This window comes from Calonectris borealis, chromosome 14 (assembly GCF_964195595.1).
Source record: "Calonectris borealis chromosome 14, bCalBor7.hap1.2, whole genome shotgun sequence".
Lineage (NCBI taxonomy): Eukaryota > Metazoa > Chordata > Aves > Procellariiformes > Procellariidae > Calonectris > Calonectris borealis.
In genome coordinates this window covers 12,229,535-12,250,796 of record NC_134325.1, presented here as the reverse complement: position 1 = coordinate 12,250,796, position 21,262 = coordinate 12,229,535, and the positions used below count along the sequence as shown (strand labels likewise).

Genomic DNA, 21,262 nt, shown 5'->3' with positions numbered 1-21,262 from the left:
ATGGTATTTTAACGAGCAGCCACTGGGATTTAGTACTGTGACATTAGTTTTGGGTGAGTACTTTGTAAAATCTTGCCCCTCTGCGTGAGGGAAAGGTTGTTCTTGGTCTCATTGGAAATGCAGCAACTTTGTTCCATTACTGTCAGAAGAAAATATTTGTCTTCTCTCCGCCTAACTCTTTTCTAAGAATGCTCTGCTTTTACTTCTGGTGTATAAACACATCTGTTTTGGTAGTTTGTGGGGTTTTTTTAATAAATTGTATCCAAAATAAGCATCCAACTCAGAGAGATTATATATAGAAATATGTAATTGCCCTTCTGTGAGTCTTTAGGTGTCAACAAGCTGCCTATAAACTCCATTTACAACAATTAGGCGATTTGCACATTGTTTGCTAGAAGCTGTCGCCGTGTGAGGATCAAAGGTTGGGCTTGTTTGCGTTGCGGTTAACGAGCATGGCCAAGCGTAGCAAGTACCTTCTCTGACGAAGGGGTAGGAGGGCACGCGCCGTCGGCGCCTTCCTTAACCCGGAGGCTGGGGCTCCGGCAGCGGCTGCGGGAGAGCGCTCGGCCGGGGGCACCGAGGGCTGCTGGCAGGCCTGGGGACTTGAAGCGGCTGGTCCCGAAGCTGTGCCTCCTGCAGTTACGTGGTAGTTATGTCGCGGTACGTACGTCACGTCTTTGGGTGTCTGTGGTTTAATTATGGCCTCGGCAGTGGTAGCGGCTCTAGTCATGCGTTTAACTTGGACTGATGCATTTCGGTGCGTTTGAAAAGATTACGCTCAAAACCTTCACATTTAACAGGGAGCTAACCTAATGGTCTATTAACTGCGTATCTTGCCCCATTAACGACATTTAGTACTCTTTCTTCTGACGGTTTCAGATTCACTGCCGTGTTTAGCATCTGGCACTACCGTTCCAATTGACTCAGGAAATGGTCCAGTTTCTTCTAACTCTGCTGGGTCCGTGGGCTGCCCTGCGACACCGATTGCAAGCCCTTGTCTTCCCTCGCTGCGGGAGACAAATAACCTGGAAAAGCAGAACTGCTTCGTAAGGCGTTGCGGGACAGAGAGTGCTTTAAGGGCCAGGCTCTCGGGGGAGCCGTGCGTCCCCTCGGCTGAGGACAGGAGTGGGAAGTTTTCCAGGAGATGTTGCTGTGCAGGTCCCTGGACCACAGGGAAGGTGCTGGGGTCTGAGCCGAGGGCAGAAGACGACTTTGGTTATGAATGCTGAGTGTGTTTAAGCCAGGATCTTTGGAAAGTCTGGCCGCAGGTGTGACTGGTGCATGTGGCCTTTTATTCCCTGGCTGGTGCTGCTGGTCCATATTCCTGATGCTACAGATGGGAGCCTACAGCAACGACAGTCCAGCGTTCGGCCTTTTCCATAAATACTATTTGCAGCAAAACGCGGTTCTCTGCTCAGAGATTGATTATTTTAATTGTCTTTACCTAATGGGAAATATACAACATTTTGTAAGAAAGCAAACAATCTAATCAAAGGGCCTCAGAAGAGTCACGGGTCCTTCTCTTTTTACTCTGGCCGAACCAGAAAAAGGTATTTTGCTTCAGATTAACTTCCTCAACATCTGTTTGGAGTCAATCAGCCTTCTCACAAGTGTTTCAGATTGACATGCAACAAAGTATTTAACTAAATCTTCATCTTATTTACCTTCAGATTACTTTCTAAGTGTGTCTAAAAAAAGAATGTTTCTTTCAAAAATGAAAATTTGAAATTTTGTGATATATTTCCTTGTGGCTTTTTTGTATCAAAATGCTTCAATAGATTAAATACTTTTTTAATGGAAACTACCTTTTTAATGGAAGTACTTAAAAAAAAAATATTCCCCATTGTCTTCAGCTGGTTTGGAATCACACCCCATTTTTTTTTTTTACCCCCTTATTTTAATTCTAGCACCATTCAGACTAGCATATGCTTGGAAATAAAGTGTATTTATTTCCACAAACTGGTATTCCTTCAGCATTAAATTTCACCTTTCTCAAAAATACTCAATTATCTATTCAAAGTAGCAAAGTACTCAGGACTTTGTTTTAGGGTAAAAAAAAAATTAAACCTTGCAAAGAATAGCACAATATATCAGTTTTGAGGGTTTTTTTTTTTTTACCAATTTAATATTATTATTTTTGAAAGGGCAGATCACAGAGGGCAGATGTCCATACTCGACATGAGAATGTTGATCACTATGTGCCTGGCAGCTTGTAAATGCCAAGTACTTATTAGATGTTTATAAAATTATTTTCAAGCACTTCAGCTGACAAGTAGCTTGCAAATTGAGCCTCTTTTTGTGAAGAATACATGATGTATATGCATGTAATTGCTCCTCCTGCACTTTCAAAATCAGTGAGCCAGGTTTCAAGACACCAAGATCGACCTGAGTGAGTAGAGGTAGGCTAAAATAATTAGCAAAGCTTTCTAGTTTTATGCCTGTCTTATGCTGCCAGAAGCCCCCCAGGCACTTTGCCCTTTCTTTGGATGATGGGCTCCATCCCCTGCTCACACGCCGGGTGCTCCCTTTCCCATGCCATCACCTTCCTCCTCGTTGCCTTGCAGCCGTCGCCATCTCAACTCTCTTCCACAGATTCTCTATTTCAATATTTCTCGCCTGGCCTTTAATCGTGGCGTGGGGGTGTTTCCCCGGGAGTTTGGCTGCTGTCTCCCTCTGAAGTACCAGAGGCTTCAGCCCCCTTGATAGTAACTGGGATTTGCAGCTCTTCATCCGGGCATTGTGAGCCTGGTGGGAGGGGAAAAAACCAAAAACCACTTTCAAAGCCCCTAGAACTATGATAAATCTCTGAGAATCCTTCATATTGTGTTAATGTATTTATGTATTTCAGAAGCTGGAGACCAAGCTGCTGTATAAATCTTTAATGTTATGTACATGCATAAAATTTTAAATTACTGTTTAGTGACCTCATTGTAGAGGGATGGTGAGAAGAAATCCCACAGGAACGCAATATTCTTAATTCTGGGTTCCTCCGTTTATATTTTTATTTTCTTAGAAATTAATTTGTCTGTGTTCAGCAACAAACATACTTTAGGCCAAAAGCTGAAGGCCATGTATTTGGGGTCTTATCTCTGGGATGCGAATTCCACAGTTAGCTATCTTTGTAGAGACCGCTTATCTTTCAAGTGTTGAGCATCCCCAGGCCGCTGCGCAATCGGCGGACGTTGCTAGGGATAAGCAGCTCAGGAAATCAGGTCACTCCTGTTTCGGTGACTGAGTCTGGAATTTAGTCCACCAAGTTTGTAAACGTTGCCCTAACTAACTAACTGATATTGCTGACTTGGCAGGCTTTGGACAGTTTTAATTTGATGTGTCATGCGACACCATCGCTTTATTTTCCAGGCTGACCCCTACGTGCCTTAGAAACAGAGAGGGGAGGCTGACTGAGCACAGAATTCGGTAATGTTTTTGTATAACCTTTTTTCTTCCCATAGAGAGGATAAAGGTCTTCATGGAAAATACTGCACGGGACAGATCTCCGTGTCTGTGCTCCCCACGTCCGTCCTGAGCAGACAGGTTCCCGAGCCAGTAATCGTGGATGAGCTTGGAGATGGGACTTGCCCCAGCAGCACAAGGGGTTTGGTAGGGGTGGGCTGCCCGCAGGGGGGCTGCGGGTCGGTGCCGCCGTGCGGTTTGTGGTCACTGCCAGTTTGGCTGGGACGCCTGGCACGCAAGGCTGGGTCTGAAACCCTCTAGAGACAGCAGAGAAGGTAAAGTGGGGAAATCGGCATGCCACAGGAAAGTAGAGTTAGGGTAACTGACTTAAAATGCTTATTTCCTATTTAAAAAAAAAAAAATTGGTGGTCAGGTAAAGTAGATACTCAAGATTTTGGAGAGAACCTTTCTTGGTTAGGCTTTATGACTCACCTGGATGTTGAAGTGGTGGTTGTATTTCAGTTTACCTAAGCAATTATATATATAATTCAATATATAATAAAATCTCGAAAGAAACACTATCAATTATCTACCTGAAAATGCAGTGATGGGTGGTTTGGGTTTTTTTTTTGTTGTTTGGGGTTTTTTTTTTGGTTTTTGTTTTTTGTTTTTTAGAAATGGCTTGTCTGCAAGCAAGCCTGCTTGTTGAATTGTGAGCCAGCCGGTAGCTAAGCAGCAGGTCATTCACCAGAGGTCATTGATCGCTGAACAGCGATTCCTCCTCTGCCTGTTCTTCTAAGGGAATGGTATTATTTTCAGGATATTTGTCTAAATGGTGTGCTTTTTTTTTTTTGGCAATATATCTTGTAAGTAGGGAGCAGTGTTATTCTCAGCGTCGGTGCAAACCTTGCCTGAGCATTTATTTGTCTTTGTTTAAAGAGACCACATTTTCCTGAAGAAACCGTAGGCCAGCAAGGACTAATTTTGCTGGAGTCTGAGAAAAGTTGTAGTTAAATCACTGGTGACTGTTCCTCTAAATCCCCACAGCAAACGTGGTTTGGCTGCAGGTTGGTTCGGAGGTTGAATCAGCACAGCTGAATGCCTGAGCTCTTATGGAAGACTGAATATACTAATTTATTTTTAGTCTTAGAGCCCTTCACCACACTGAGGGGACCCACTGAATGATATTTGTTGCCTCCCAAATGTTGTTTTCCCTTAGCTCGTTATGGTATTTTGCGAATAACTGAAATGCATACCTCTAGGCACATTGTGTGGTACCAGGCGCAGTGTGACAGCATGACTAATGTGCATCTACAATTAAATAAAGTTTCTGAAGATTTCTTTTTTCATATGATAGTGCCAAGAGGTATCAAAGACTTTGGTGATGACAGTTACAGTAATTACACTGCATCCATTATGTTGTTCTTGGTAAATTAGATTTGCTGAGTTGGCCTGAGCAGAGGTGCGGTGTCTCCCGTTTTAACCTCTAATCTGTCTCTGATCTACTCAATGCTTTTTCTACATGCTGTATTTTGATCTACTGAGTATCAAATTGAAATTGGGGATTTTTTCTGCCTGGATTACTTGCACTTTGTTACTGTACACTTTGTTACTAATTCTTAATGTATCTCTTTCCATATGATGGTGATACCTGGAGAATGAAGGTAATTAACGCAATAGTTTACAGGGGAAAAAAGGTACAGGCAGGGACTTAATAAATAAATAAAAATTAATGTATTTCTCATTGGAATCCAGAACATATAACTTGTCTTTAGTGGTATCCATGTACTAGTTTCTATGGCTTTTACACCTGGCCTGACTGGGTGATTTCTCAGGTTTCTCATTTAGACTTTCAGTTTCTCGTTAGCCTCAAGTCCCTGGGAAAGCTGGTGACCAAAATTAAAAAAAAAAGAGGGGGGGAGGTAAAAATAATAAAATAAGTAAAAATGGTTGATGATTTCTGGGGTATTTTTATGGGGTTTTAAAAAATACCACGAATTTCCAAGAGCACATCCTGGATTTGGGATGCAGCGGGTTGCTGCAGCAGGCCTGGTTCATCCCTGCTGCTCCTGCAGCTGTGTGCAAAGCAAGTTCAAAATGCTGCCAGATCGAAAGGTAGGTATTTATTCTTATTTGCACTAAGGCCAATTTATACAACTCTTGTAGAAAGGATGGGCTTTAAAACAGGAGTCAAGATATAATGCTAGCACTTTCAGTCCCCTCCTGTGACGAGATGGTATTAAGTGACCTGAGTTTAAATGAGCTTTACGCTTGCTTTGCAAAAACAAGTGATAACAGTAGGTTCAGGGCAGCGGGGATTAGGTTTACTACATATACAACAGGTTGGCATGTGTTTATGTAATTCATTAAATTCAAAAAAAAAAAAAGTTGAGTAAGAAGAAAGCAGGCCATATTTCGATTGAAAGAGTTCTCATAAACAAATTGAATTGACAGCTTAGATCAACTTATGTTGTTTTTCCTCTCCCGCTGTGCAAAACCTTACTCAGATAATAAGAAAATTGTGCTTTCGTGGTAGAACACAGCTAGCCACACACAGGGAGACAGAGCTTAAACACATCCTGCCTTACCCTGTAGTATAGGCTCCCTTTTTAATCCACTGTTATTCTATAGCATTGTTTCATTATCAGGGGGATAAATGTGTAGTATTTATTTTTTGGCTTCGAGCTAAATTTTGCGCTGCCACAAACCATCTTATTTCATAGCAATGCAGCCTCGCTGCGATAGTGCAGGCTGAGATCCTGTGATTGATGCTATTAAGTCATGTAATATACTGCATTCTGTTGTCAAAATTTATTTTTGTTATTGTCAACATTTTAATATGTCTAGGCAGAGTTTTAAATAATTGCTGCAATAAAAGAAGCTTTTGGATGAGAAACATGGTGCCTGGTGGTTTGCAGAGAGGGAATGTGACTGAAGCATATTTATCACTTTGAAATTACAATTTCTGAGATGACAAAACTGTGATTCATGCAGAAAATTGTTATAATTTAGTTTTTTAATTGGAATTCTGGATACATCCCTTGTACTATTTTAAGTATCACCTGTTAATGAAAAAGCAGTAGTCGGTGAAGAATGAAATGAATTATTAGTCTTTATTTAAGATTCAAATCAGTTTTAGAAAACCATGAAAAAGAAATTAATGTGAAAGTCAACAAGACAAACCTTTAGACTGTGACCAGAATTTACAATCTCATTTCTGCCCTCTCCTGCAAATACAGCGTTTGCCTTCAGTTTAAGATAGTTCAGCTCAGCACCTGCCTTTTAGCCCAGACACCAAGGCAGGGGGTCTCCCAGACGTCTCTCTCCTTGGGGGCCGGAGCAGTCTCCAGCAGGCTGCGGGACTGCCTTGAGAGTGGTGTTCACCTTGTCCTGCTCTTGTTACCCAGGTGCAAAGAGGCATTTTGGGCATTCCCTAGGGATGCATTGCTGCTGCTGAGGTCTGAACTGGCATTGGGCATAGATAATCGTGAAGCCAGAACTTGTCTTGATTTTTTTTTTTTAAATTCGCGCCCCCCCCCCCCCCGTGTCACCCCTCTGGCTATGTTTGTGCGCACGGTTCCCCGTTTTCCTGGCATCCAGGCCAGTAAATCCTGACAGGGAGGAAGAGCGTGTGTTGAAAAAGTACCTGGAAGTTGCATAAATCTGACTTAAGGAATTTGCTTAAGCGCTGCCCTGATCTGTGCAATAAGTCACCTGTCAGGAAGGTTATGGGAAGAAACTTTCACCTTACGCTTCTGATCTTACCTGGCGCAAAGCCTCGGATTTCTTTTTTGGTAGCATCAGGGACTCTGATCTTAATGCTGGTATTTTGACAACTGAGAAACTCTTAATTGATCGTAGGAGAATGAATGGCTGCATGACCTGGCAGTTCTAGCACCTTCTCCCTCCATGCCTTTTCTCTTCGTATATCTTTCTTTCATTTTTTAAAAAATACTCTCTATTCATTAGTTTCCCCCAGTTATCCCTATCTCATTTGAAATATCTCATTTCAATAGCAATACCAGCATAAAGCAGGTTAATGGAAAACCTTCTTAAATGCTATGTAGTGCATGTGTTTGACAGTGTAGTAGTAATGCTCCTAAAATCCTGGTTAGCCTGAGAGCTTTAAAATCCAGATATTCAGTTATACTTACATAAATGGAAAATGTCTGCATAGTGTACGTACAAAGGAAAAGCCTGTCTGAGTTGGGCATAGTCTTTCTCTTTTTGTTAAAAGTGACCACGCACGTCTCTAAAGATTAACTGAGTGGTTGGAAAGAAATTAGGGTCTGGTTCGGTTAGAGGCTGTTTTTGGAAATAGCTTCCAGAAATTTTTAGAGAACAAAATCTTATGAAACTTTAGCAAAAAGAGCAGCAATCAAGTGACAAGAAGTATCGTGGCGGTACCCAAAGTGGGTCACAGGGCCAGGCTTTTTCGGGGTTTAGTTCTGAGTTAAATTAGAAGTTAGAAAGACGGATTTCAGTTGGGGATCCAAGGGCGAAGCATTTTCAATTGCTTTCCCACCAGAGCTGTTTTTACCATTCTGTAAGGTGCGATGTGACGGAGCTCGTGAGTCCCGTGAACTAAAGCACAGCAGAAGACAGCCAAGCAAACCATACTGCTGTGGAGGAGAAAATGTATCTTCTTTGGCTTGTTTTAAACTTTTCAGGGGGAATATTTTAATCGTTTTCTATCAGGAGCCCCAAAACTTTCTATAGGACTTTGGAGATTTAAATTAGGAGGTCCACCAACTTGGGCAGTGCTGTTCAGGCACCGTCTGGGAATAGCAGCATCTTTTCTTTCTAATAATGCCCTTTGTTCCCTGCAGTGCCTCTTATTTTTGAGAAGCCAGCTGCTCACTTTGGCAACCGTTAACTATGTACTGGGTTTACAATTAAAAGTGACTTCAGCTATTACTAAAAAATGATTGTGCCTGTAGCAGTGATCCTGCTTTTTTTTGTATGATTTTTTCAGGACTCCTGTCATTTCACAGGGAAGATGTTGTTGTCTAATTACTTGACAGAAAATGCCAATACCTTTATTTTAGGGAAAAGAATCAACTTTTTAATACCACATCACTGATTAGTACTGACATTTTTTGTGTTTAGGCAGCCAATGCAAGAGCAGAGCTACAGTCTGTAAGTACATCTACCTGCTTTATCCCCGTGTTTGCGTCTTTGTGAGCTCTGGGGTGGCTACATTTGATGTCTGTACTCGTACGTTGATGCCTGTAAATTAAATACCGAACCACTATAGAATATATAACTTGCATCTGAATGTGTCGGAGAAGTGCAGGGGTACAGCCTGTATAGGACCGGGCTCTCCGTGTGGGGGATGCGTCCCAAAGGACACAGAGGTCCATCGCTGTTGCAGGGAAAGAGGCGAGGGGTGGATGCAGGGACCCGCGTCCTGGCGGTGGTCTGAGCGCGCGTCGCTCGCGGGGAGCTGGACCTGGGCTGGGAGCTCGGGTATTTCGCCAGCATTCTTGGGAACCCCACAGCCTGCCAATGTTACCATTTATTTTTCAGATTCAGAAGCAGATGTCCTATATTTGCATTTGTATAACATTTCTTCGGGATTTTAATTCATGACCGAAAATTCAGATTTGACCGGGCAGTTGTTTAACCGTTTTACCACCGGGACTGGACTCCCCCTTTGTGCTTTTAGCCTCTGGTCCTCTGACAGTGGGGGTGGCTGATTTTTTTTTTTTTCCTGACAGTAATGGTGTCCTGTCAGACAAGTATTTGCAGCAATTTCCAAGAGGTGAGAAATTGAAATGAGGCAACATATTGCTATAAACTTGAGCTACTGTCACTTTTATGCAGCAAAGAAAAGAACCTGAAAATAAAGGCTAATGAGCTGTGCAAAGCACAGTGAAAGTCATAGAAAATGGAAATAACTTTTAAACATTTACATGATAGTTTCTAGCCTGAGCCAAGTCCTCACCTCTGTAGAGCAGACAAGGAGCTTAAGAATTAATTACCTAGTTGATAGGCATAGTTCATTAAGATGTAACTTTTAATTGTAATGTATATTGCACTTCATGTTGACTGTGCACTGCAGGTCATAGCAAAGTTGCAGGTTGATTTGTTGTTCAGAAGAATTTAGTTGCTGCTCTGTCATCCTGACCTCAGGAAGCTCTCTGACAGCTCCCTGGAAGCTGGAAGTTTCCTTCACAGGAAAATGGTTTCCCCCCTCTTGAGAGAGGGCCCTAGCTACATTTGTGAAAGGTAGGAATCAAAGGGCAATATTAAATTTAAAAAAAAAAACCTACAAACAGATTTTTTTAAAAGGGATTGCCTTTAAATTGATAACTTCTGAAAAGTCATGACATAAGAAAGAACAAATTAAGATGATGTGTATAAGGCTTTCTTCCTAGTTTCTCTCCTTTTTTAAGTGGAGAGAGAAGAAAAAGCCCCAAAGCCTTAAAAAGCAGCTCTCTGTGCTGTCCTCACCTTCAGTGCTGTCAAGCCTGCTCAGGAAAAGAATTTTTCTAATCTAAGAAAAAAACCCATCCATTTTACGTGGACTCTTTCTCAGCAAGAGCTTGTGTTTGTAGTCTCATTCATTGACATAAAGCGCACGTGCCGAAGAAGGATGCGCCACACTTCAACTCGATATTTGTCTGTTAGCTCATTCGTGGTAGTGGATCTTATACATTCACTGATTTAACCTTCGTGCGTTCTGGGGCCAAGCAACAGACTTTGCTTTTTTTGGATTCAGAAATTGCATTGTATACCAGGGTGGACAAACACTGATTATTTGGTGCAAACCTTGGAGAGAATAGAATTTGGACTTGATTATTGTTTTGTTGCATTTTTTAAAAAAAGGTATGTTATTTACTCTACTTCAAACGTCGAGTGGTCTTTTCAGACACTCTCTTCAGTGTGATCAGAACTTTTTCTAATCTAAAAATCAGTAAGATATTGATTTTTTTTTTAAGAGCAGTGACTTTCGTTATCAGTGGGGCAGTACTGAACGCGGTGCAGGCAGAGACAGCAGGATGCTTCTGTGCCTGACCTACATTTCTTTCCTGGTCTTCCCCTCTTTATCCTTCATTACAGTCAGAGGCCGCAGGCAGTGGAAAGAGCTTGAGGGTAGCAAAAGACGTTGTGGAAACCTCTGTCCTCGTGTTGATCCTGCATACGTGGCCCCTCTGAGACCGCATCTCTCCTTAGAGAGGATTAATTTCTCTCCTGGTTATCTTGCTGGCACAGACCCCAAAGAGGGTCTGCTCCGTGTCCTCCGGGCAGGCGCGGGGGTGCCCAGGGCACAGCCTCCCTCTCTGCCCTTCACGTTGTGGCCTGAACGAGTCACTGGAAAACAGAGAGAGCATCTCCTCCCCCGGCCTTGGCGCTTGCATGTCTGTTGCATCTAGAAACTGTAACTTCGAAGCTCCGAAATGGATGAAATAAGTTGAAATTAAGAAGTTTGAGGGTTGTCTGGGCGCAGTGTCAGGCATTTGGGTTGCACACTGCATAGCTACAGCCGCATGATGCACCCTTTCACAGCGGGTGCCTCGCGAACGTGCACGTATGGGGAAGAGCCGATGCTGTGATAATCGGCGATTCTTGGATTTCATTTTCTTCTCGGAAGCTGTTTTGGTCTATAACGTGCAGGAGTCGAAGCAGGCTCTGCTCCTGGGCTTGTCGTCTGTAAAAGGAGCGGCACTCAGAGGAGTAACGCTCCTGCGCTCGGGCGCCGGTCGCGGTGGCTGCCGACGCTCGCGCCAACCGCTGGTTACCCTCCCCCGCCGGAGGCTCTCGCACCCGCGGCACCAGAGGAACAGGCGCCTGCGCGCCGGGGTCCTGGGGCCTGAGGCTTCTGCCGACGCCCCGCGGCGGGCGCCTGCCCAGGCAGGGAGGCAGAAGCCGCCGCCGCTGCAGCGGATTCGGTGAGTCGCCGTGCTAGCGCTGGTGGAGCGTAGTCCAGAGGGTCTTCTCCGCTCACGGGTTACGGCCTCAAACGTTACGTGCAAAAAAGGTTCCCTTGAAGTTGTGCTTGGTTTGGTGAGCGGAAAGCTTTTTGGCTCGAGGGAACATTCACAGTTACCCAGCCAGCGTGTCAAAATATATCGTATTATGTAATTTGGTGCCCAGTTCAACCTTTTGAAAGCACTATCGTTTCTTTAAAAAAGTTCTGGAGAAAAGAATTTTTTTTTTTCCTTTGTAAAATAATCTACCTGGCTTTTAGCAGGGATTCTCTTCAGTCTCCTCTTGTATTTGATTTTGCAGGGGGAGTTTAAACTCTGAAAGCTTTATTAAAGGAGTAGCTTGTAGTTAAGTAAATAAATTGTTATTGTGTATAGTAAGAAAGCTGTGCTATCATTGACTTGTAATTACTAGTGGAGAAACTAAGCTGAGTCCACACCTCCTGTACGTTGCTGCCAGCTCCCAGAGACTCTAAGCAGGTCAGAGTTTGGCCCCAAAACTCTTCTCATGCTCATTCAGAATTTGGTACCTCCCTTACAGTCTGTCCCAGCTCCAGAAATTAAAAAAAAAAAAAAAGTCCTCTAAAAATGTGATTTGCTTAAAAATCATGGGATTTAAAAATGTTTTAGTTTTCTTTTATCCTACAACCACAAGAATTCAGACTTTTCATGTAAAGAATGAAACCTGAAATACTAATACAGTCTGTTTCACTTAAAGAATGGTTTTATTTGTTTGGGGGTGAGTGTTGTTTTTCTCCCCCCCCCCCCAAAAAAAAAGCCCCTTGAATATTGTAAGACTCAAGGTAAAATCATGAGAACTGGCAGCTTTGGTATTGTATGTTCCCAAATGACCTTGAATTTTTTTGCTACATTGTTCATTGAATCATTCATGCTGATGCTAGCAGTGTCTATATAAACTTCCCTGAATAAACACAATTCCTTTACAAAAGTTTGTATGTAAGTGTGTTTACGAATAAATAGATAAGCAGTGTGCTAAAGCAGGCTGTCAGGCTCACAAAAGCCTTGGTCCTACAAGTGTTGCTGAATAAGCAGTAAAAATAATAAATAAATATATCTATATCATTCATTCACTTAAATTCTGTGAATAATCTGATAACCTCATGCAGAAATGGTAACAGGTACATTCAGCGGGAGCAAGGACAAGAGCCCCCATAGCACATTCTGGTTTCTATATGATTACGTGCGATCATCCTGCAGCAGCGCGTGGGGATGAAACCCTCCTCTGCCACGCTCTTCTCCTGCATTTCCTGATGATGCGGCTGAACATCTGCCCTGTGAACACAGCATGCAGATGATGCAGCTGGAATTGCCGGTGGCAGAACTGTTTCCTCGACGACAGGAGCGTGTTATTTTACCCTGGCTAATCTATAGTCTCTTATAGTGCTCTTCATCTCCGTCCCCGCTTGCTGGACACGATTAAAGCCTCCCGGCAGAGCTGCCCGTGCGGCCGAGGAGACGCGTTTCACCCCAGGCGAGGCTGGCACTTGGTACCAGTCACACCAGTCTGCCGGCTCCTGAAGCGATATCCGTGACAGCCGTGAAGCATTTGCAGGCTCGGCTCTGCGCTCTCGAATCCCAGCCAGCTTATATTTGGGCTGTGTAAGCGCGGAAGGCAGGACATGTTGAAATACATTTCATAGAGAAATACGGGTTCGTTGCAGCCCTGTATTCTCCTTTCATAGCTGAAAGGTTGCCTTTGATGCAAAGCTTTGCTGCTGGTGCGTTTCCGTGGGTAATGTGTGGAAGAGGAAGGTGCACAAACGTTCCTAACAGAAGAGATTGCTGCTTTGACTTTTCACATCAGCAAAAATCCGGCTGTGCAATTAGGATGACCAAATACTGTATCCAAACATTTTTCTGATATTCGTTATAAAGTTCAAACCTTTTTTTTGTTGAGAGGAAAACTTTGTGCAACATGGTACCTCCTCATACAGTTTTTCTCACTGAAAAACTGTTTTGTTTAAACAGAATTTTGTGGTATGGGGACAAAATATTTTTCCTGGTTGTCAAATAAATTAATAACAGTTTTCAGATATCGTTTCCTGAGATCACTGGGAAGAGGGCTTTTTTTGATGGGAGGCAGTGCTTGTTCTTAATGACTGGCTCTTGTGGCTGTTGACTATTACAGGTAAATAGAGGCTAGGATGTGAACAACCTCAGGTGCTGGTAAGAAGATCTGTGTTTTAATCCTCCAGGTCAGACTTTTCGGTTTGGAAGCTCAATATCTAATTTGGGAAAAGTTACAACCGAAACAAATGTGAGAATCAGTCTATTGAATTACTGTAAACTTTTCCCAGAATCTGCGTAAAGAAATTGATATTAAGGAGGTCACAGAACAGGATTTATTCTGCTGGTTCATTTACCGTTGCTCTTTTGAGAAAGTTAGTGCAATCCCAAGGAAGCGGCGTTCTCCACCTCTCCGCCATCCATTCTTGCCGTAGTAGCTGTGGGTTGGCAGCTGCCAAAAATGCAGGTATTGGCGTGCTCTCCCCGCCAGTGCGCTGGCCGAGCCTGGCGATCCCTCTGGGCAGGTTCCGCCAAGGGCTGACCCAAACCAGACCGGCCGCAGAAACAGGCACGGTCCGGCTGTGTGCGTCAGGGCTCCGCAGGCAGATTTGTAGGTAGGCTTTTTGGCAGGGCGGGGAATCACAGGTTAAACGTTATGCAAAAGGTGTGAAATTAAGCTGTAAATGTCTTTGTGGAATGGTGCCAAAGGTGAGATGTGTGGGATGCGTCGGTGGTGATGTAATAACTTCATCAATGTGAGGCTGGAATAACAGATATTATGAAGGCATAATTGAGTTTTACCATTCTGCACAGAGAGTAACGGTAACATTTTGATATGCAACATAGCTAGTTTTATAAACAGTTTGCTGAGTATCTGTGTCTTTTATTGGTAGCATATTTCATATCCTTTGACCCATGGAATTGGCATTCCTTATGCCATTTTTCCAATTGTAAACTCTTAAGGAATAAAAAAAGATACATTTTAGGAAACTCTGAAGTGGCTCAGATAACATGCATGTCGATGCTGACATACTGTGTAATACTTAATATCCTTCAACAGCAGAAGTAAACTGCACAACCCGTTGGGTAGGGTGCTGCCTTTTTCCACGGGTGTAGCAGAGATTCTTTTTCTGTTATTTCCCTATCATATCCCATATCGGTCACATCTGACCTTTGATCACTCAGTCTCTCATGGTGAAACAATAATAAGTAGGAAACTTCATACTTGTGAGAAGGAAAAAAAAATGCATTTTTCATATACTAGTGGCATTGTTTTTAAGAGGTGATGCAGCCCTAGGATAGTGTTATTACTGGGTAGATGGGGGTAAAGTAGCAAATGGTCTCTCTCAACAGTACTTATCTTGTAAGTAGACTGTTATTTTATGTATGGTTGTAAGTAATTATGTTTCTGACAAGCTGGTGGTTTGGTTTTTTTGAGGGGGGTTGTGTTTTTTTTTAAAGTTATCTTTGGAATCACTTTGCCTTAGGGCTGATTGATTTAGACCTGTATAAAATCCAGATTGCTTATGTAATTTAATGTTTGGATTTCCACTGTGCTTTAGGTGGCTCTAGTTACTCTTCTATAGATACTATTGTACTATTAAACTTCAGCCTTTACAATAGTTAAGAGAGGTTGTGAATATTTTTTTTGTCTCAGAAATTAATAATTAAAGCAAATTCATTTGAAAATTGAAATCCCATCTTCAATACGCTGAAGGTTGTGAAAAGACATATACCTGACGTATAATGGGAAGATGTCTTGGTCAGTCATACAATAAAATTTTCATATGCCCTTTTTATCAGCTTCACTCTTAAATGTTACTAACTCAGATGATCTGAATAATGAAGGTCGTGAAGTCACGACAACAGAAATAGTCTGTGGTTGAAGATACCTTTGAGTTGATCTTTTGTAATGGCTCAAAAGTGGCAAAACAGTATTTCTTGTCTGCCACGACAGTGTGAAGGAAGCTCTGGACAGTCATTGTGTTTCCTTTGGTAGAGTTGTGGAGTGTTATTCAGTTGAAGTTCTCAAACTTTTTTTAGCCTTTGTGTGGAGGGAAATGTTTGAATCCTTACTGGGATTTTTTAATTCAGTTGGAGCTGAATTCATTTTGTGAGCCTGTTAAAAAACAGATACTCATCCGTCCTGGAAGAAGTTCTGCTGTTGGGGTCCTACAGGCTTCTCCGCGGCTGCTCCTCTTGCTGGTTGCCTGCCGATGGGCAGGCAGGGCGGGCGAGAGAGTACGTGCTGTGGCATCCACAGAACGCTCACGTTGCTTATTACAGATCCTTGCCTTGTTATGGCATAAATCAAACAGGACCATGGTTTCAAATGTCACAGCGCAGATAAGCAATCTGATGTCTTCGTATACCGCACTGGTGCGGCCCCATCTCGAGTACTGTGTGCAGTTTTGGGCGCCTCAATCTAAGAAGGACGTCGAACTATTAGAGTGTGTCGAGAGGAGGGCGACCAAGGTGGTGAAAGGCCTCGAGGGCAAGGCTTACGAGGAGCGGCTGAGGTCACTTGTCGTCTTCAGCTTGGAGAAGAGAAGGCTGAGGGATGCCCTCATCGCAGCCTACAACTTCCTCAAGGGGGGCAGCGGAGGGGGAGGTGCTGATCTCCTCTCTCTGGTCACCAGCAATAGGACACGAAATGGAATAAAGCTGCGTCAGGGAAGTTCAGATTGGACATTAGGAAAAGGTTCTTCACTGAGAGGGTGGTTGGTCACTGGAACAGGCTCCCCAGGAAAGTGGTCACGGCACCAAGCCTGTCAGAGTTCAAGGAGTGTCTGGACGACGCTCTTAGTCTATGGTTTAGTTTTAGGTAGTCCTGTGAGGAGCAGGGATTTGGACTCAATGATCCTTATGGGTCCCTTCCAACTTGAGATATTCTATGATTTTATGAAATATAGATCTTATGGGCGTGGCAAACACACAGACATTTTAATTGGCCACTACTTTTTCCAGGGCAGATTTGCTTACCAAATAATTGTCTCACTAGAAATAACCAAACCTGTGTGAAGAATAACGTGCAACAGTGGTGTCTCGGGAGCAGGGGCAGAAGTTGGACAATAACTGAGACTTCTTGCTCCAGAGGTGCATAACTTCAGCATCCTTATTTACTGTCAAATATTAATTAGACGTATGCATCATCTTCAACCTTTGGACAGGCACAAGGTGCATATGCTAATGTGCTCCCCATTGCTGTCCCTTTTACTTTAGTAGAGGCGGGTGGGGGAAGATATTGGTCTTCCTCTTGGTCACCTCTGTGCTCTTCTTTGGTCCCTGTCACTCCTTTAGATGTGCACAAAAGGGCTCAGAAATGATAAAGCCGCGATTTTCTCTAAACTGGATCAATTTTTAACTTCCTGCTGTGGCATATTGGAGGTGTTTCTTGTTATTGCAAATGGAAAGATTCCTAATCAATGATGGTTGTTTTAATGAGGTTACTGCTAAATGGGTTTTAGGATTGTTGGAGGTGGCGGTTAGTCAATAGTCTGAAGTATGAAGGAATAACAGGTAATCCTGAGACGTGAGAAACAGCTACTGCAATGGCTCGGTGCGCAATGCACGCGGGATGAAGTTCTCATTGCGACTTTCATGTTGGTTTGAATTGGTTGTCTTTTCCTTTCACCGAGTGTTTCAGCTGTTGATAGATGTAGAAGTGAAATGTTTTCCCACATCCGCCCTTTTTCCATGATATAGTCTTTGTTTGCACAGTATTTGATAAGGATCTGTAGTTGTTGATATCATCCTACTGATTATCAAATAAAGAGTATGTACTTTAGTTTAAACTCCATGTATTGGGAAGATAATTTTGCCTTTTGCATGCTGCGTCCAGTCACTACCAGGATGTTGAATTTATGGCAGAAGTTTGAAATAGATACTGATAGTCAGTATCTTTCTGTAAAGGTAGAATCAAAGAAAACTTGCTGCAGTGGAATGCTAGCATTGTATATCGGTTGCAGAATATTGTAAAATTTTTTTAAACCGTCAGTAACTCAACAGCTTTACTTCATTAATGGACGTAAACAGGAAAGTTGCCGGTTGGAATGGAATGGAAGAAACAAGAACTGAAGGACTAGCATTAAGCAGTAGTTAGGGAATGTTTTTATTCAGTGTTTTATCTTCTTTGCATTATTTGAGCTTTCCTTTTACTTCTTGTCAAAATGTGGTAACATCAACACTTTTACAGGTTTATATTGTCCCTCTGCTTATAATCATTCTCATTAAACCAAAGTGTGAAGAAATATATGAGGACTGGTGCAGACTGTGTGCGGATTGATGTTGACATATTTTGCTGTGTTAGAAAGCAGGAAAACATTGACTTGTTTAATTCCCCTTTCGGACTCGCATTCACTAAATGCTAGGTGAAATCCCACGTGAAGGCTTTGCATTCACTTTTCAGTATGGCCGTGCAGTTCAGAGGTGAAGCTAGACAGTTTGAGGTGTAACAGATCAGGTAATGATGACTTCATCAGCTGAGATGACCTCACAGAAATTTAAACTGCAGGTTGCCTAAGGCCTGATTTTGCAAAGCACATCATCTAGTTCTTAATTTCAAGCATATGTTTGAATCCATTCTAGTCGAGCAAAATACATGTTGTCTTCTTTCCTACCTTCTGTTGAAAAGCTGCCTGACTGTAACGGGGAAGGAAAAGCCACCGAAACGCATTGTGTATAAATCACAATGTGCCCCCCAACGTACGGCGGAGCGTGTAGAATATCAGAAATCAGGCCACACCGGTCGTTTAGGTCTCCGGTCCCTCAATGACACATCAGCAGCCACGGCACAAATACAACAGCATTTCTTTAGTGCTGCAAACCTCTCCCGGTGGGTCAGGTTCCCTGGTGGACTCTGCAGCCTCCTCTCCAGCCTGCTGATCATCTGGTGCAGCTTCATAAAGGCTGACTGGGTTTCCCCTTAGCCTGCTTATCTCTCGTTGCTGTAGGTAGCCCTGTGTCTGCCTACCTTTGCTTTTCTCCAAAATGCTAGTGTGCAAGTTAGCTCATGTTAAAAGAAAGGTTGGGGGCTTTTTTAGTTGCTAGAAGGGCAGAGCTCTGTTCTGTTACCCACCCTGGAGCTGCTCCCCTAAAACAACTTGTTTCTGGATTCTGTATTCATTCTTGCATTTCAGTGGAGGAAAGATTCTTCGCCATGGCTTAATGAGGCTTTTAAATACAGGGATAAAAGGGAAGATCTGTGGTTTATTTGTTTGGGGTTTTTTCGTGGGTTGTTTTTGTTTATAGAGTGAAAATGCCACACTGAACATAATTCCAGCATGTTCCTGTTGAATGCACACAGGAGCCTGAAGGAGCCAGTCTAATCATCTACTTTGGCCTGCGCATATGGATGATGGGCGGTGTAGCACAAGGGCATCACAAGAAAGAAACTTAGCTTCAAATAGGTGCAGCGTGACCCATTTTCCTCTCTTGCGCTGTGTGGTGTTCTGCGGCTGGCTCCTCTTCGTGCGGGCTGATCCCCTTCACTGCTGTCGGCTCTGTTGACCTTTGGGTTCGGCGGTGGCTGGAACTAGTGTCTGACCCTCGAGGTCTGCCCCTCTTTACTCTTCCGTGCCGTTACGGGTATGGAGGAGTCGGCATCCTCCGTGTCTGATCCAGATGCGCTGGAGGTGGGGCAGGGCCTGGCTCCGTCTTGTGCCTCTGCGGAGCTGTGCGGAGGGCACAGCTTGGCGTGGTGGCAAGTGCCAGTACTGAGTTTTGAACTATTATCTTGGTGGGGCGGGAGGGGAAAAAACCCTTAAATTTTACTCTTGAGTGAATCTTAATCTTTAAATTAGTAGGAATGTGAGATTTCCCATGCTATGATTTTAGAATAACTAATCATTTTAAGAAAACAAAGCCTAGGAACGTTATGGTGTGGAGTGTAGAGTAAGCTGGTGTTTGAAATGCTGCGTTGTACATCTGCGCATATCAAAAAAGGAGTTTAATCTCCGAATTTGTTTTGGATCTTACCCACCTTTCCTCGTGTTCATCCCTGTTTTATTTTCTCCCTTTTGTGTCTATAATTGCATGCATTATTAGAACTGGCAAGATGAGCACCTCCAGATGCATCCTACAGGAACCCAGCCAACGCTGGCTCTATTCCCATGTCAGACTGCACGCCAAGTCAGTGAAGCTTGGTTGTCAAAATCTATTCCCTTTCTACAGTGCTTCTAAACCCATCTTCTCACGTAATATTTTGACGGAGGGTGACTGATGATAACCTCAAGAATTGTCCCAAGCTTAAGAGGGTGTCTTTTAATATGTTGAACCATCCCAGTTAAAAGTAGTATTTTGAAATAGTACGGTCTAGGAAGCTTTCCTTACTGTTCTGTCAGATGAAACAACTTGAGGGGTTTATAATCTGCCACATTGTACCTTTCACTGTTTTCTGTGGTGTGTTTTTTTTTTTTAAACTTTCTCTGAATTTTTATGCCCTTTGAATAAAAAAAAAGTTCACTATTTTTACTAAACATAATGCATTTTGTGTTGTGATTTGTTGCAACAAGACAACAATTCCTCTTCCTTTTGTGGAAAAATATACTAATTTTATTTATTATTTCACAGGTATCGGGCAACAGCATATCAACATTGCTTCTTCTACAGGATCTTTTCCTAACTGGAGATCTATACTATCACCAACACGGCCTTCCACAGAAACTAAGACTTCCTCAGTAGCTGATATTTCCATGGGACAGACTTCAGAGAATGCAAACTTGCTTCAGATGATAAAAACAACACTGACTGGCACACGAACCAGGACTTCAGATCAAACTCATCTGTCGCCCACCCTTTATCAAGGCAGTGGAAACAGTGCATCCCAGGAACCCGCTGAAGTTTCAGCTGAGTTGCCCCTGAGATCATCCCAAGGTGCCGATGAAATAGCTGCTGTATCAGGTTTGCCTCAGCTTGGTACGTTTGCCACATTGCCCACTAGCCCATCAGTGACACATTCGGGTACAGCTGTGCCATTTCAGCTAATACCATTAGAAACACCCTCCATTTCAAAAGAAAGCACATCAGGATCAGACATGCTTGCTGCTGTTCCATCACCATCATTCTCCTCATTGGTAATTCAGTCACCTCATACCATTAACTTTTCTAAACCAGCTGTACTGCCCATCAAAGTGCCTTTGTCTGCAGGTCCTGAAGGTTTCTTCTACACAGATTCAGCCAGCTCGCAGGTTAGTGAAAGCAGAAATAGTCCTCTGAGCACAGTCACTGTAGTACATCCCAGTACGGTCAACCACAGAAAGGGTCCTGAGTTGTTTGCGGGTACCGAGCCTTTCAGTCTCTTTGGATCGACAACAGTGCATTTCACAGAAATAGTGGGAAAAGGGTTTCCTTCAGAAAGGACTTCTTTTTTGTCAGTGTACTCTGATATTCCTGTGTCAAAACCATATCAGTCTTCCCTGCCAGTAACTTCCAGAAGCCTGTCACGGTTTCCTAATGAGAGTATGTATAATGTATCTTCTACTGGAGTAAAACCAAGCAGCCAGCCATTTAAGGCAGCCTTTACTGACAGAAACAGTGATATCACTCCTCTGTCATCACCAGTTTTTCAGGATGAAGGAGAGGTTCCCACATCAGTTTTCCATCCTGTGGGTACTCCACATCTAATACCCCAAATGAGTCTCCCTCAGTCTTCCACAGCACTGACTATTTGCACTACAGGCTCTACCAGTGCACCTTTCATGTCATCAGCTTCCCAGAGCCTGGCTGAGGTCTCCAGCTCAACAAAGAGCACGTCTTCCCTTTCATTGCCAAAATCACTCATTCCAGATGCAAAGCACGCTCGCAATGCAGTGCTGGCAGTACGAGCATTTAGAAGTGAAACACATTTTCTCTTTAGAAATGCAACACACTCCTCTTCAACAAGCAGAAGGTCTCCCTGGCTAACTGAGACA

The 21,262-nt window shown here is 43.2% G+C and overlaps 1 protein-coding gene across 1 annotated transcript in view; it reads left to right on the top strand.

Annotated features, from left to right (window-relative positions):
- The window catches only part of KIAA1549L (KIAA1549 like), a 133,565-nt gene that overhangs the window by 40,495 nt on the left and 71,808 nt on the right, over positions 1-21,262 (top strand). Inside the window, exon 2 of the mRNA XM_075163833.1 lies at positions 19,923-20,267. Coding sequence (XP_075019934.1) covers positions 19,923-20,267 — 345 coding nt within the window. The remainder of the gene's footprint in view (positions 1-19,922; positions 20,268-21,262) is intronic.